Raw genomic sequence first — 12993 nt, 5'->3', positions numbered from 1 at the left:
GCTTTCATTGCTGTATATTTGCTTACTTTTATAACACTTTTTTTTTTAAATAAAGGAATTCATATTGAATCTGTTGATTACATGCATTATTCAAACCATCCACAGAAGGCGGTCTTTTTGTTTCTTATTTTTTTTATGAAACGAAGAAGAAGACGTAAACATCAATACGGAAGTGTAAGTAGGAAGCAAGATTGACAGGTTTTTATATTCATTTACATTTCTTATTTCCACGGTGTGATCGTCAAACCTATTATGCAGTGACTGCAACAAGAGATTATATGAATTTAAATCGCTTTAAGGTAACCGCACAGTTTATTGACTTGCCTAGCCTGTCGGCGCTAGCTACGAGCTAACCTTAGCGTGGGTTTTGGGAATAAATAAATTATCACAGCACGAAACGACCTTTGTGACATCGTGTGATTTTGTTCAGATCGATACCACCCCCTTTTTCTACTTGTAGTGAGGGATGGAGGGCTCCAAGACTTCGAGCACGACGATGCAGGTTAGCTTCGTTTGTCAGCGATGCTGCCAGCCTCTCAAACTGGACACATCCTTCAATGTACTGGACCGGGTCACCATCCACGAATTGATTGGTATGGAATGGATTGTTAAACACAAAGATTTAATGCAGTGGTTCTCAAGCTTTTCACATAAAGAAACACCTAAAAAAAATACTCAGCTAGAAGTACCATCATAATGACCAACATATTTAGAAAATATTTTAAATGGTTTGCAAAGACACAACATCGACCAAAGTAGCTGTTTTAAAACGTAATTTATCTGCATGCCTCCGCTCAGCTCCACTGGTGACTGTGACGCCCAGCAAACAGGCTGATTGCGGTGAAGGAGACACAACAACAGAGGTAGAATGAATGCACTTTTAACTGCAATGCATTTATTTTCATCTCTAAAATGAAGGCAAATGAATTTCAGGAGACCTTTGTAGAAAACAAGCAAGATGGTGTGTCAAGGAAATACATCCCCCCAGCACGGTGAGCATTTTATTTTATTTTTTAAACTAAATTTCAAATATTAATACGGTTTAATTAATGAATTTATTATCCACAGCAGATAGATACAAGTTTTAAATTTGTAGTTGTTCAAAAACCAACATGTTAACATCTACTGTAAAACATGTCTATTTTCACTGTTAACCTGGCTTGTTATCAGGATGATGTCTACAGAGAGCGCCAACAGCTTCACGCTGATCGGAGACGCTTCGGACGGAGGCACCATGGAAAATCTAAGCCGCAGACTCAAGGTGACGGGGCCTGCAAAATAGCCAAAAGAGACGACGGTATGCGATCCATGTTGATTTGAATGACCGGACTTGTCCCGGCAGGTGACGAGTGACCTGTTTGACATCATGTCGGGTCAGACGGATGTGGACCACCCGCTGTGCGAGGAATGTACAGACACGCTGTTGGACCACCTGGACACGCAGCTCAACATCACCGAGAATGAATGTCAGAATTACAAGTGAGTGATGGCAAAGTGATGTTAATGTTAGATAAAAAAAAAAGTTACTATGTAATGAACTGAAGAAAAAAAAATGTTACTTATTTTGTCCGGTATGTTCAGGCAGTGCCTGGAGCTCCTATCGCACCTGCCAGTGGAGGACGAGGAGACGCTGCTGGGCGAGCTGGAGCATCTAAAAGAGGAGGAGGCGGCGCTGGTGCAGCAGCTGGAGGCGGTGGAGGAGCAGCGGGCCGCTGTGGCCCAGGAGCTGTCGCAGAGCCGGGGAGTTGCCCAGCAGCTGGACACGGAAGAGCTGCAGTGAGTGGCGGAGGGACGCGGGAGCTGTGGAATAATTACTACTTTCCTCTTTTATTCAGCACTCACAGTGTTTTTGAAGTGGGAGGTTAACTGGTGTAATTGATGTCAGGTACCAGAAGGAGTACAGCGAGTTCAAACGTCAACAGCTGGAGCTGGACGACGAGCTGAAGAGCGTCGACAACCAGATGCGTTACAGCCAGATCCAACTGGATCGACTCAAGAAGACCAACGTCTTCAACGCCACCTTTCACATCTGGTAGGTCCGCGATGATGCAGTGGAGCCGCTACATATTTTCAATATTTGAATGGTTTCGTCCCGTTCAGGCACAGCGGCCAGTTTGGCACCATCAACAACTTCCGTTTGGGTCGACTTCCTAGCGTGCCCGTGGAGTGGAACGAGATTAACGCCGCCTGGGGGCAGACGGTGCTGCTGCTGCACGCGCTGGCTAACAAGATGGGGCTGCGCTTCCAGAGGTTAGCGCTCGTATGAGCTAGGAATTATGAAAAAACAACAACGTAACTATTAATTTAATTTAGTTTTTAATGTGTCTGTTTTCTCTGCTTAGATATCGCCTCGTGCCCTATGGAAATCATTCCTACCTGGAGTCCCTTTTAGACAAGTCAAAAGTAATAGCCATTTTGTAAAATTTCCCTCCAAGTTCACACTCTTCCCTTTTCTTTTCTTTTCGTGGTTCCAGGAGCTTCCGCTGTATTGTTCGGGCGGCCTGAGGTTCTTCTGGGACAATAAGTTCGACCACGCCATGGTGGCCTTCCTGGACTGCGTGCAGCAGTTCAAAGACGAGGTGGAAAAAGGCGACACCGGCTTCTGTCTTCCGTACAGGTCAGATGATCAATAAACGAAAAAAAAAACTCTGTTGCTAACCAAAACAGCAGCACCTACCGAGACATGTCACGTCTCTCTGATTTAACTTTTGACTAGCGTGACGGCCAATACTTGAGGAACAACGCACTTACACAACGTGATGACTGTGTGTGTGTGTGGCGTCAGGATGGACGTGGAGAAGGGCAAGATCGAGGACACGGGCGGCAGCGGCGGCTCGTACTCCATCAAGACTCAGTTCAACTCGGAGGAGCAGTGGACCAAGGCGCTCAAGTTCATGCTCACCAACCTCAAGTGGGGGCTGGCCTGGGTCACATCGCAGTTCTACAACAGATAAGCACAACAACAACGACAACAAAAAAAAAGAAGAGCCGCGGAGATGGCGTGACAAAGAAACGTGGGGATGCAACACGGTTGGGAAAAGCCTACCTTGCATCTTCCCTCAGACTTGAATGTAAAACTTCCTGAAACGTATCCCTGTACCACAGTATCACATTTGTTCTATCATATATGGTCACAAAATTCCAGGATGTTGGAAATGTTCCATGGGAATTTATGGCGGGGAAAAATTTTAAGGTTGGTTCCTTAAAGAGTAGTGATGCCCTTGCATGTGGGCAAGGCGAGCTATCTGTTGTGCATATATTTCCGCTTATGACAAAATAAGTTTATATAGTACTCCAAATTCCCTGTTAATTATCATACATTTTCATAACTTCCCATGGAAATTTACTGTAAATTCTCCAACCCTTTGCAACTTTTGTGTAGGTCGGGTTAGGACAGTTTTGTTGGTGTCGTTAATGCAGGGCTGGGGGAAACCTAGCAAATAAATAAATAAATTAAAATGTTCAAAAGACGCTATAAAAAAAAAAAAAAAAAAAAAACAACTATAGAAGTTCCCCAGCCTTGCATCAAAGGAATTTCTAAATTGCACTGAGAGCTGCTACTAATTTACTAAACATTCTTTGGAAAAAGCTGCTGTTAGATATATAATGTACACATGGACTATATCAAAAATACAATAAAATCACATGGAAATGATTGAAATGAAGATGCCCTCGGCCCTCTTTACGGCGAATCCTCAAAACACTCATTGGCCAAAAAAAGCTTGGCAATATCATGTCGAATATTTCTCAGGTCATTCTTCAGAATTAAAAATACATTCTGGTATTAAAACAATGGGGTAACCAAATTTATTTTATTGGTTACATACTATAATTCTGCTGATAATATTTTCTCTTTTCACAACACTCATCCCTCGAGCACCGCAGCCCCTCCTGGAAGTATTATTTACCGTTTCGCAATCAAATCAACTGACAGCTTTCCAGTCAAACCCTGAAAATAATCTGCCCACTTTCTATACTTTGGTCTTCAGTCCCTGCAGTGGGAGCCCTTCCAATAAAAGTGGATTTTTAATACTTGAAATGCCTGCTTTAAAAGATTTTAAGCCACACTCCCAATAAAGTTTGTGCAAATTTGAGTGCTTCATAGTCCACAAATAAATCTGTGTTCATCTATCTATGCCAGCGACGTATAGTGACAGGCACAATACTTGCTTTGCAAAGCCCCTTAAAACGAGTCGTAGCAGTCGTGCAATGCAGGGGAGGGGAGCGACCATTTTGGACGACGACAACCGTTCATCCGGCGTGCGACTTCAGTTGGAGGCGCTGTTTCCGTAGCAGCTGGAAGTGGAGGGCAAAGGCGGGGCGGCAGGCGATGCGCCGGCATTGCCGGCACCGGCGCCGCCGAGGGTTTTTCGGATGGCGGGCATTAGGTAAGGTTCCCGTGATAATTGAAGCACGTCCATGCGGTCCTCCTTGTGGTAAGCTAGGCAGCGACGGATGAACGTCTGGGAAGGTATGAAATAAAAATGACTGCATCCAAAGGTTGGGAAATGCTGCATTCATGTGTTTGAGTGGCATACCTTTGCTTCTGGGGTGACTACAGGTTTCGGGGGGAACTGCACCTCGGTAGCTTTGAGGATGGTGTTGTCTTGGAGGATGTCCTGCTGGGATTGGTTGTGACCAAATGGCTGGAGGAAAGAAAAAAAAAAAAAACATCTTAGGATGCTACTCGGGATACATTGTGGTCATTTAGAATTTTGAGTATTTAATGTTTTAGTTATAAAAAAAAAAAAAAAAAAAAAGGAGAAACAACCTTACCTTGCGTCCGTATAAGCTCTGATAGAAGATGACCCCAAGCGACCAAACATCGACTTTGTTGGATATTTTAGGAGGCTCCTTGCCGACCACGAAGCACTCGGGAGGAAGGTACCTGGAGGTTACACGGCACGTGTATTTAAATTATGACCGCGTTCCCACCATTGGGCCAAAGCAAAGTACCAGTAGGTGCCCGCCCCCTGCGAGGTCAGCTCGATGCCCTCTGATGAACTGCAGCTGTCGTCGTCCATGATCTTGGACAGGCCGAAGTCGGTGATTTTGATCTCGCCGCAAGCGGAGCCGTTCACCAACAAGATGTTGCCTGAAAATGTAAATGATGAAAAGAAAAAAAAAAAAAAACGTATCTGCGCGCTTTTAACATGAATACTGAATACCTGGCTTGAGGTCGTAGTGGATGATGGGCGGGCGGATCTGATTGAGGTACTTGAGCGCGTTGACGATTTGCATGACGACGGAGCGGCCCTCCTTCTCTGTCATCAGTTTGTTTTGCTTCAAGTAGAAGTCCAGGTCGTTGCCCTCGCAGTATTCCAGCACAGTGCAGAACCTGACAAAAATCACACCGAAAAGGTATAAAAATATGACATGCTACAATTAACTACTAATTTCAGGATCGAGTATTCCACTAATATCCCCTTAATTTATTTTTTTTTTTTTTTACTGTGCTGAACTGCATGTTGGGAATAAACTTTTTTTTTAACTTCATGAAAGCACTTACGAGTCTGTGTCGAGCGAGAAGTAGTCGTACAGTTTGACAATCCGAGGGTGATCCAGTTCCTTGTGGATTCTGTACTCTCGACAGGCGTGCCTGGGAAAAACATTATATTGCCCTTCAAACATCTGCCCCCAAAAAAACGTTATAATAGAAGAAAACCGAAGTTTCCGACGCTGTGAAAGTACCATGAATGCACCATTTTGCTTGCGTAGCATTAGCAACTACCTAGTGTGTAGCGTATGTTATTCTGGTTACTCTGTTGTCCCTCAAACATCCTTTAAACTGTTTAATGACATCCCAGCTGGAGTCAACTGTAAAGCTAAACACACGACAGTAAGAATTACATCCACTGTATGTTTAAATACAAAACATGCTTTGTTTTTAAAACATCGCTAGCCTAGCGCTAATGCTAAAAGCGAAGGGAGGATCCCATTCAAATGCTAACCGGAAGTTACATCGACTTCGGGAGTGTTTTTCCCTTCAAATAAAGAATATTCACACAAATGCTGTTGGAACACACAGCCACAAGTAAATAACACAACGCAAGGGCACAAATTCTTTCCAATGTGTGAAAAATGAGTTAGAATTCAATCGTAACTTATTTCTGTACTCACTTTAAAAGTGCACACCATGGATACACGGCACCACACTGCCTCCAAGAGGCCAAAACGGACAGGAACAGTCAGTATTTGTTCTTACTGTTTTTTCAGTTTATTCTATTCTTATTTCACATTCATATTTTTTATTAATTAGTAACTAATAATTTATAATTTTATGAATTATATATATATATTTTTAAATAATTGGCAGATTAATCGGTAATCAGTATTTTTTTCTGCCAAAAATCTGTATCGGCCTGAAAAAATGCATATTGGTCGGGGCCTAGTTAATAGGAAAGTAGTAATTGTTATTTATTTTGCCATTAATTTTGGTTGCAACAGTACTATTTTTTGAGATAGTTAAAAAAAATGTTGAGGACCATACTACTGTGTATAGGCAAATTATTGCTGATCTTAGAGAGCTTTTTGCAGTTGAAACCACAAAATAACAAATCAGTCATCCTATAAAATGGCGGCTTTGGACTCACTTATGGTAGTTCTGTTTCTTCTCCTCCCGCCAGCTCTTGTTCAGCTGATGGATTTTAACGGCCACATATCTTTGCTCTGTTAAATCAAAAGCCTGAGGGAGGGGAAAAAAGCTAACAATATCAAGATAAAGCATGAAAAATTGAACGCAACATAATAATAGTAGCTACCAAACCTTGTAAACTTCACTGAAGCCCCCTCTTCCAAGTAGATGTAACAGCAGATATCTGTCGTTCAGCGTCGGGTGGTCTTTAAATCTACAGCGAGACCTCGTTGGCGTTAGAAAAAAAAGCGTACCTAATGATATGGCCAGCAACTCGAAAGGACGACACGTACTGCGAATTGTCCTCATTGTGAATTCTCTTCAGCTCCCGTATGTGCAGATTGCGGACTCGTTCCAGCCGCTCCAGCTCCGTCTGGATCTCCGCCTCTTCCTGCAGGACACACAAATACATCCTTATGCTGCTTTATGACAATTTTTATTTTTTTTACCTTTATTTATTTTATTTGAGGAAGGAGCTGAGTTACCTTTTTTAGATGACCAATCCGGAGTTTGAATATCTCCTCTTGCTCGTGATATTCTGCTAGTGACAGCCTGGAATATAAAAAAAATAATGATGTCTCTCTGACAACAGGGTCTATGATGAATTACGAATTAATAGATTTGATCATTTCCCACGGCACGCCCGATGATCTCTCACGACACAGATGATACATAAATTCATATTCAATACGTATACAATGCCGTGTTAAGTTTCAAGTCCTTCAAACGTACGCTTCATTCTCCTGGCCGTTACTCCTGCTCTTGCGTCTGTTGTGCTCAGTGCTTGGTGGCTGCATCGGCGCCACGGGCGGCGGCTTCCTTTTCCCCAGCAGCTTCCTCTGCCTCTCGATGTCCTCGCGCTGCGAGTTGATGCGCTCTTGTTGCCTTAAAATGTGCGCAAATGACAATCGGTGACAAAGTTCGGCTTGATGTGTGGAAGGCGTCGGCGGCGGCCGTTCGCTGACTTGATGAGATTCTGAAAGGCGACTCCGTCGGCCCACTGCTCGATGAAGGAGGCGCCGTGTCGAACTGTGGTGAAGTGTCCCAAGCGCAGACGTTCCTGCATGCTTTTGTCCCGGCACGCCCTCTTCTCATGCTTTGACTTAACATTTGGAGGGAAAAAAAACGCAAATTCTGCATTAGAAGAGCTCAAATAAGCAGATGTGGCGAAAATGATCACTTCATTCAAAGTGTGGCGCATCTGAAGATTTTGTGGTCTTGTAGTTAAAAGGGAACTCAACCGCACAATTTTTTTTGATAATATGTTCCATCATGCTATGGGGAGGACCAAAACTGCCAAAATCGACAATAAATGAATAAATAAATAAAAGTGAAAAGAAAAACAGATATTAAAAAAGATAATTCAGAAATTAAATACAAGAAAATAAATATAAATGTATTGCAACGGCGCAGTCCAAACCAAGACACGCTTAGGACCGCCCCCTAATTTGAATAATAATAATTTCGTCCTGACAGAGCGTGTGCAGCATGAAATAAAGAAATGCGAGAGCAGAGCTTTTATTTATAAATTTATTTTTGTATTTATTTTTTATATCTGTTTTTATTTTCACTTTTAGTCATTTATTTATTTATTTTTTTAATTTGGGCAGTTTTGGTCCCCCATACCCATGCAGTTAAGCAGCAAAATCCAGCTGTTTTTATCCATCTCAGGGAGCGGCCATTTTGCCACTTGCTGTTGCTCAGCTAACAACCAATCACAGCTCAGCTTCAGAAAACATCTGTGATTGGATGTCGCCGGAGCAACATTGATGTCATCTTCAGTCGACAGCAAGTGGCAAAATGGCCGCCCCCTGACATGGACAAAAATGGCTGTATTTTTGCTTCATAACTCATATTCCACAAATATAATGAATTAATCAGAATGTCATGTTTAGACTAGTGAGGTCATACTTGCACTTTAAACACCTTGTAAGGTGGACCACAAACCTTTTCAACGAGGAGCTTCTTGCTCATGGTGACGCACTTGCTGAGGCGCTCCTTGAAGCGCTCCAACATCTTCTGCTGTTCTTCCACCTGACGCCGCAGGTCGCAGTTAGCCTGCAACAACGTCAGCTATTAAATTCACAATATTTCCCAAAATCGATCAGCCCTACTTCTTACCCGCAACAGATCGTCTATCCGGCCCTCTTTCTTCTCCAAGTCGGAGTTCTTGTTCCTCTCCAGCACCGTCAGCTTCAGCAGAGTCAGCTCAGACTTTGGCAAGGACAGCAAGAACACGTTTGTCACGTTCGGTTAGCTCAGCGCGGCGTTCTAGATTCTAGACATGGCCTCATCGCGCCTTCTTGTTACCTGGGTGGCTTTGTGGGCGCAAAAGTGCGCGGGGGCCATCTTGATAGAGCTGCACGACGATGAATCGGTGTGGGCCGAACCTGCTGATGAAGGACTGCTCTGCTGGAACTAGAAAACACACAAGACGGAAAATATTTGATTGATAAGCTAAGCTAAGCTAAGATAAGCTAAGCTAAGCTAAGCTAAGCTAGATAGATAGTTAGATAGATAGATAGATAGATAGGATAATGACAAGGAAATAATGATTATTAAATTCAAATAAAAAAGATATAATCAGGATTCTTTTTCTTTTTTTTAATTGCATGACACAACCGCGAATATCTTAACTTTTAGCGCTATTCGGTACGACCGTGAGGAGTTCAGTTTGTCAACGTTAGCGATCTCTCCGAGTCTCACCGAGGGATAAGACAGTGAGTGCTGAGAAGAGCAGCAGCGCACCAGCACGGGGACGCCGCGGGCCGGACTGGTGCCGGAGCCGCTGCTGCCGGCAAACTGGCCGCACAGTGGGTGCGGATTTTCAAGTCAGAGAGGAATAGGAAAAGAGTAGGAAGGCAGCAAGTGTTAAAATGAGAGAATGCAAGTTAAAGAGTTTGAAGGGTGAGGCTCGCATTTGCGCTCACCTCAAAATAATCACTCGTCTTGTGTCCTCGTCCCTTTCCTGCAAAGGAAATAAGAAGGAGTGGAGAAAGGACATGTTGCGTCTGTGCAAGAGTAGTAAATAATAATTCATGCTATTTTTTTTATTGTATTGTTTATAATGAATGTAACTGGTGGATTAGTCACTTGCATAAGATTGCTTAGTTTTTTGATTATTTTTTTAATTTAATTGTTCATTTAAAATAATTTATAAAATTTTGGGGTGTTTTTTTAGAATGAATATCAGGTTGTTGTTTTTTAAAGTGCTCTATAAATACAGTTAGTCAAAAATGTATATTATTCATATTTCACTAATATTTTGTATATTGTGTAAATTAAAATCCATAACAAAATAATTAGTGTTCATTTTTATGTCATTATGTATAATTAATTCATTTAAAATGAATTAGCCAATTATTTAATACATATTTAATAAAAATATTTTGCATTAGCTTTTTCTTCTTCTTTTTTTATTTAATTGTTCATTTAAAAGAATTCATAAAATTTTTGGGTGTTTTTTTTAATTTTTTTTACAATGAATATAATTATAGTTCTTTTAAAGTGCTCTATAAATAGTTAATAAAAATTTTTTTTAATTCATTTTACTAATATTTTGTATCTTACGTAAATAAAAATGCATAACAAAATAATTCATGTTCATTTTTGTCATTATGTATAATTCATTAATTTACAATAAATTAGCCAATTACTTAACACAATAATAAAAATAGTTTGTATTTTAACAAAAATATTAAATTTTAAATTAACCAAAAATTTATAATTCATTCACATGTATTTATGTAAGTATAATTTTAAATGATCTAATTTAAAAAATAAAATTAAGAGTAAAATTGAGTTGTAATATTTTACTAATATTTTTTAATTACTGATTGATTCCACAAATGGACCGGATTAAAAAACGGACGCATCGTTTTACTCGCAGATTGGATTTACCTTGACTGTTGGTGTCACACGCGTCCACTTTTCTCTTCCTGCTTCTGTGCTCGGCCTTCTTCTCCGGTGGCTGAAAACAAACATAGGCAACATATTGTCACCTTTGTGCTGGGTCTACAGACAAGAAATGCACACAAAGTGCTTCATAACATCCATGTTGTTATTTATATAAACATTTCACATACATATATAACCAACCTCAACATTAAAGTTTACTTGCAGAATAAACCGCTAGTGGACATTAGTCACTCTTATCAATATGTTACAAGCTACCGGGACACCATCTGACCAAAAAACAATAACCTCCCTTGTAGTATCATGGCAATGGGTTATGTAATCCTGATGACTAGCAAACCACTTTTAGATACTGATAAATAAATAACACAGGCGTCATATCTAATTTAGCACAGACGAATGAGCGACTTATCGTCCATCTGAAAGTGACATCGTCTGCGGCCCTACAGCCCAACCAACCTCTACTTCCTTGTCGCTAAGGGACCCAACGCTGCAAAGAGACTGGCTGGATGATTCACTGTTGATCTGGAAAGCAGAACACAGGACAAGACAGTAGATCCATTAGTCATCTGCTACTTATAGTTAGAACATAACAGAAGTTGAGCTTCTATATGTGGCTTCGAAAAACAAAAGTAACCAAAATGTGAGAAACATACTTGTGGAGTTAGTGCTTAGATCGAGGTGTGTTAAATGTATAATAGGAGAGTTTTAAGGAATCTTTAGCTTGACGATGTCGACTGGAATTGTACATCTTGAGTCCACTGACCTTGGTGACGCCGACTCCGGTGAAGCGAGCTTCGAGCAATTCCTGCCTGCGAGGGTCCAAGCTTAAAGCCTGGCTGTGAAGTCCTTCCATCGTGCCTTGAGAACGGAAGCCAAAGCAAACAGCAAACATTTAAATGTGCATGTCAATTAGGCTTCAAAATCAGCAACTCGCCAAACGTGTCTGTCCAACAGTGTTCCCAACTGCATAACTTTCTAAATGGATGGCAATCATCATCTGCATCAGAAAGAAAGGTCTTTTATCAGAGGCACTTTAAATGGTGTGTGCTGGCTCCCATTTGAGATGACTGCACAGTGCACACTTGTGTAACTGCATTATCTCATGGAATTTATTTATTTTTCTTCCAACTGAGCAATACAGGTTAGAGGTCACATAAGTGGTGGAATATATCACAATAACCTGACATTTGAACAGGGGTGTGTATATATATATATATATATATATATTTTTATTTTATTTTATTTATTTATTTTTAAATGTCCACTTGTTCTAAATTCACCTTCAATGATCATTAGATGAACTAATGGTTAAAAAATAATTAAACACTGGATGCCGACGGATCGGCTGGTGTGTGTAATTAGTTGCATAACTAAAATTACCATTTACTTCGTACTGACTGTGTGACATTTAATCAAATCAGAAACTCGTGACACATATCCTGAAACTTTAATAAAACATTTAACCCCCTTTTAATGACGCATATTGTTGTATATGAACAGGAAAATACCGTGACATGGACGACAAACCCGCTTCGGCGAACGTTAGCCACTTGCTGTACAGTACTGTACAGTTACGAAATTTAGCATGCTAATTTACGTCTTCGATATTGACAACAAACTGAAAAAAAAAGTGTCTTGACATTTGACGAGCACTTAGCAAAAAGTTTCACGGGTTGTTCGTAGAGTCCATGTATATGAAAGTCACTGTTTAATACCATGACGATGTTTTATCGAGCTAAACCGTAACTAGTCCGTGTTAGCATTAGCCGTCCAGTTGGTCTCACCTGGGGAGCCTTTTAGCTCTTTCAACTGTCAATCACGGCCCGCAGCAGAGCGGCTCCGCGGCGTCCATCCGGCGGCGAAAAGAACCCCTAGCAAGTCCCGCACGCTCGCTGCAATAAATAAATCCAACAAGCCATTTGCTACGTTTATTCCCAGTCCTTGGAAGACATTGGTTAGCTTAGCGGACGCTAACTGAAGAGGTGCAGTGTGGCCGGTGGTCGCCGGTGTCAAGAGGCCGTGATCCTCGGGGTTTCCTCCGTGTCTCGGTGCCTCAGCACGGGTAAAGACCTGTCCGGAGCACCCCCACACCCCCACCATTGATGGCCCTAGTTCCCCCCCACCCTACTCCTCTTCCTTGGTGGTGCTTGTCACATCCCCGCACCGTTAGTTTGAATTTCCCCTCTATCGTAATTTAAAGTCGTCTGCAAGGAGCGAAGTCCAGGTCCTTCCCGAGTGGCTCAACCCCGCTGAGTGAGCCGATGTTGGGCTTCCCAGGGAGCTTTGGGGATGGTGCCTCTCTCCGGTTCTCCACTGTTCACCGAGAAAGTAAGCTTAAGCAAATAATGACTCGAAAGGTAGGTTTGGCGTATTATTTGCGAATAAAAATGTCCATTGCTCAATTAGTGGTTGTCAAACTTTTTTTTTTTTTACAAGTCACC

The 12993-nt window shown here is 41.6% G+C and overlaps 2 protein-coding genes across 6 annotated transcripts; one reads left to right on the top strand and one right to left on the bottom strand.

Moving 5' to 3' along the window:
- Positions 1–82: 82 nt before the first annotated feature.
- Positions 83–3661, top strand: becn1 (beclin 1, autophagy related). Of its 3 annotated transcripts, none has more exons than XM_077549856.1 (12): positions 83–174; positions 461–593; positions 799–863; positions 934–992; positions 1171–1261; positions 1343–1479; positions 1582–1776; positions 1886–2032; positions 2101–2250; positions 2343–2403; positions 2475–2617; positions 2786–3661. In XM_077549856.1, exons 2-12 carry the CDS (start codon positions 467–469, stop codon positions 2952–2954), a joined length of 1344 nt encoding a protein of 447 aa, XP_077405982.1. In that variant the 5' UTR covers positions 83–174; positions 461–466; the 3' UTR covers positions 2955–3661. The 3 variants fall into 3 exon arrangements, with proteins under 3 accessions (XP_077405982.1, XP_077405983.1, XP_077405981.1); XM_077549857.1 differs by having other exon boundaries at positions 129–198; XM_077549855.1 differs by having other exon boundaries at positions 144–299.
- Positions 3662–3784: 123 nt separating this feature from the next.
- On the bottom strand, positions 3785–12646 carry LOC144037952 (serine/threonine-protein kinase tousled-like 2). Of its 3 annotated transcripts, XM_077549852.1 has the most exons (22): positions 12528–12646; positions 12337–12444; positions 11316–11410; positions 11009–11074; positions 10535–10604; positions 9565–9602; positions 9341–9436; positions 8945–9052; positions 8756–8848; positions 8582–8692; positions 7600–7736; positions 7367–7519; positions 7120–7186; positions 6928–7025; positions 6767–6848; positions 6594–6685; positions 5510–5599; positions 5169–5338; positions 4957–5095; positions 4777–4888; positions 4539–4646; positions 3785–4463 (listed from the first exon to the last, which is right to left on the bottom strand). In XM_077549852.1, exons 3-22 carry the CDS (start codon positions 11403–11405, stop codon positions 4269–4271), a joined length of 2115 nt encoding a protein of 704 aa, XP_077405978.1. In that variant the 5' UTR covers positions 11406–11410; positions 12337–12444; positions 12528–12646; the 3' UTR covers positions 3785–4268. The 3 variants fall into 3 exon arrangements, with proteins under 3 accessions (XP_077405978.1, XP_077405977.1, XP_077405979.1); XM_077549851.1 differs by lacking the exon at positions 12528–12646 and having other exon boundaries at positions 12337–12486; XM_077549853.1 differs by lacking the exons at positions 9341–9436; positions 12528–12646 and having other exon boundaries at positions 12337–12486.
- Between the last annotated feature and the right edge of the window lie 347 nt (positions 12647–12993).

This window comes from Vanacampus margaritifer, chromosome 18, assembly GCF_051991255.1.
Source record: "Vanacampus margaritifer isolate UIUO_Vmar chromosome 18, RoL_Vmar_1.0, whole genome shotgun sequence".
Classification (NCBI taxonomy): Eukaryota; Metazoa; Chordata; class Actinopteri; order Syngnathiformes; family Syngnathidae; genus Vanacampus; species Vanacampus margaritifer.
The sequence above is the reverse complement of the archived record's forward strand: the minus strand, read 5'-3'. Positions and strand labels throughout refer to the sequence as shown.

Coding starts and splice junctions, on each gene's coding strand:
- becn1 (XM_077549856.1), top strand. CDS start 467: ATGGAGGGCTCCAAGACTTCGAGCACGACGATGCAGGTTAGCTTCGTT. Junction 1,262..1,342: donor ATCTAAGCCGCAGACTCAAG/GTGACGGGGCCT, acceptor TTGTCCCGGCAG/GTGACGAGTGACCTGTTTGA. Junction 2,618..2,785: donor GGCTTCTGTCTTCCGTACAG/GTCAGATGATCA, acceptor GTGTGGCGTCAG/GATGGACGTGGAGAAGGGCA.
- LOC144037952 (XM_077549852.1), bottom strand. CDS start 11,405: ATGGAAGGACTTCACAGCCAGGCTTTAAGCTTGGACCCTCGCAGGCAG. Junction 5,600..6,593: donor AAGAAACAGAACTACCATAA/GTGAGTCCAAAG, acceptor TGTTTTTCCCAG/GCACGCCTGTCGAGAGTACA. Junction 5,339..5,509: donor TTCTCGCTCGACACAGACTC/GTAAGTGCTTTC, acceptor GATTTTTGTCAG/GTTCTGCACTGTGCTGGAAT.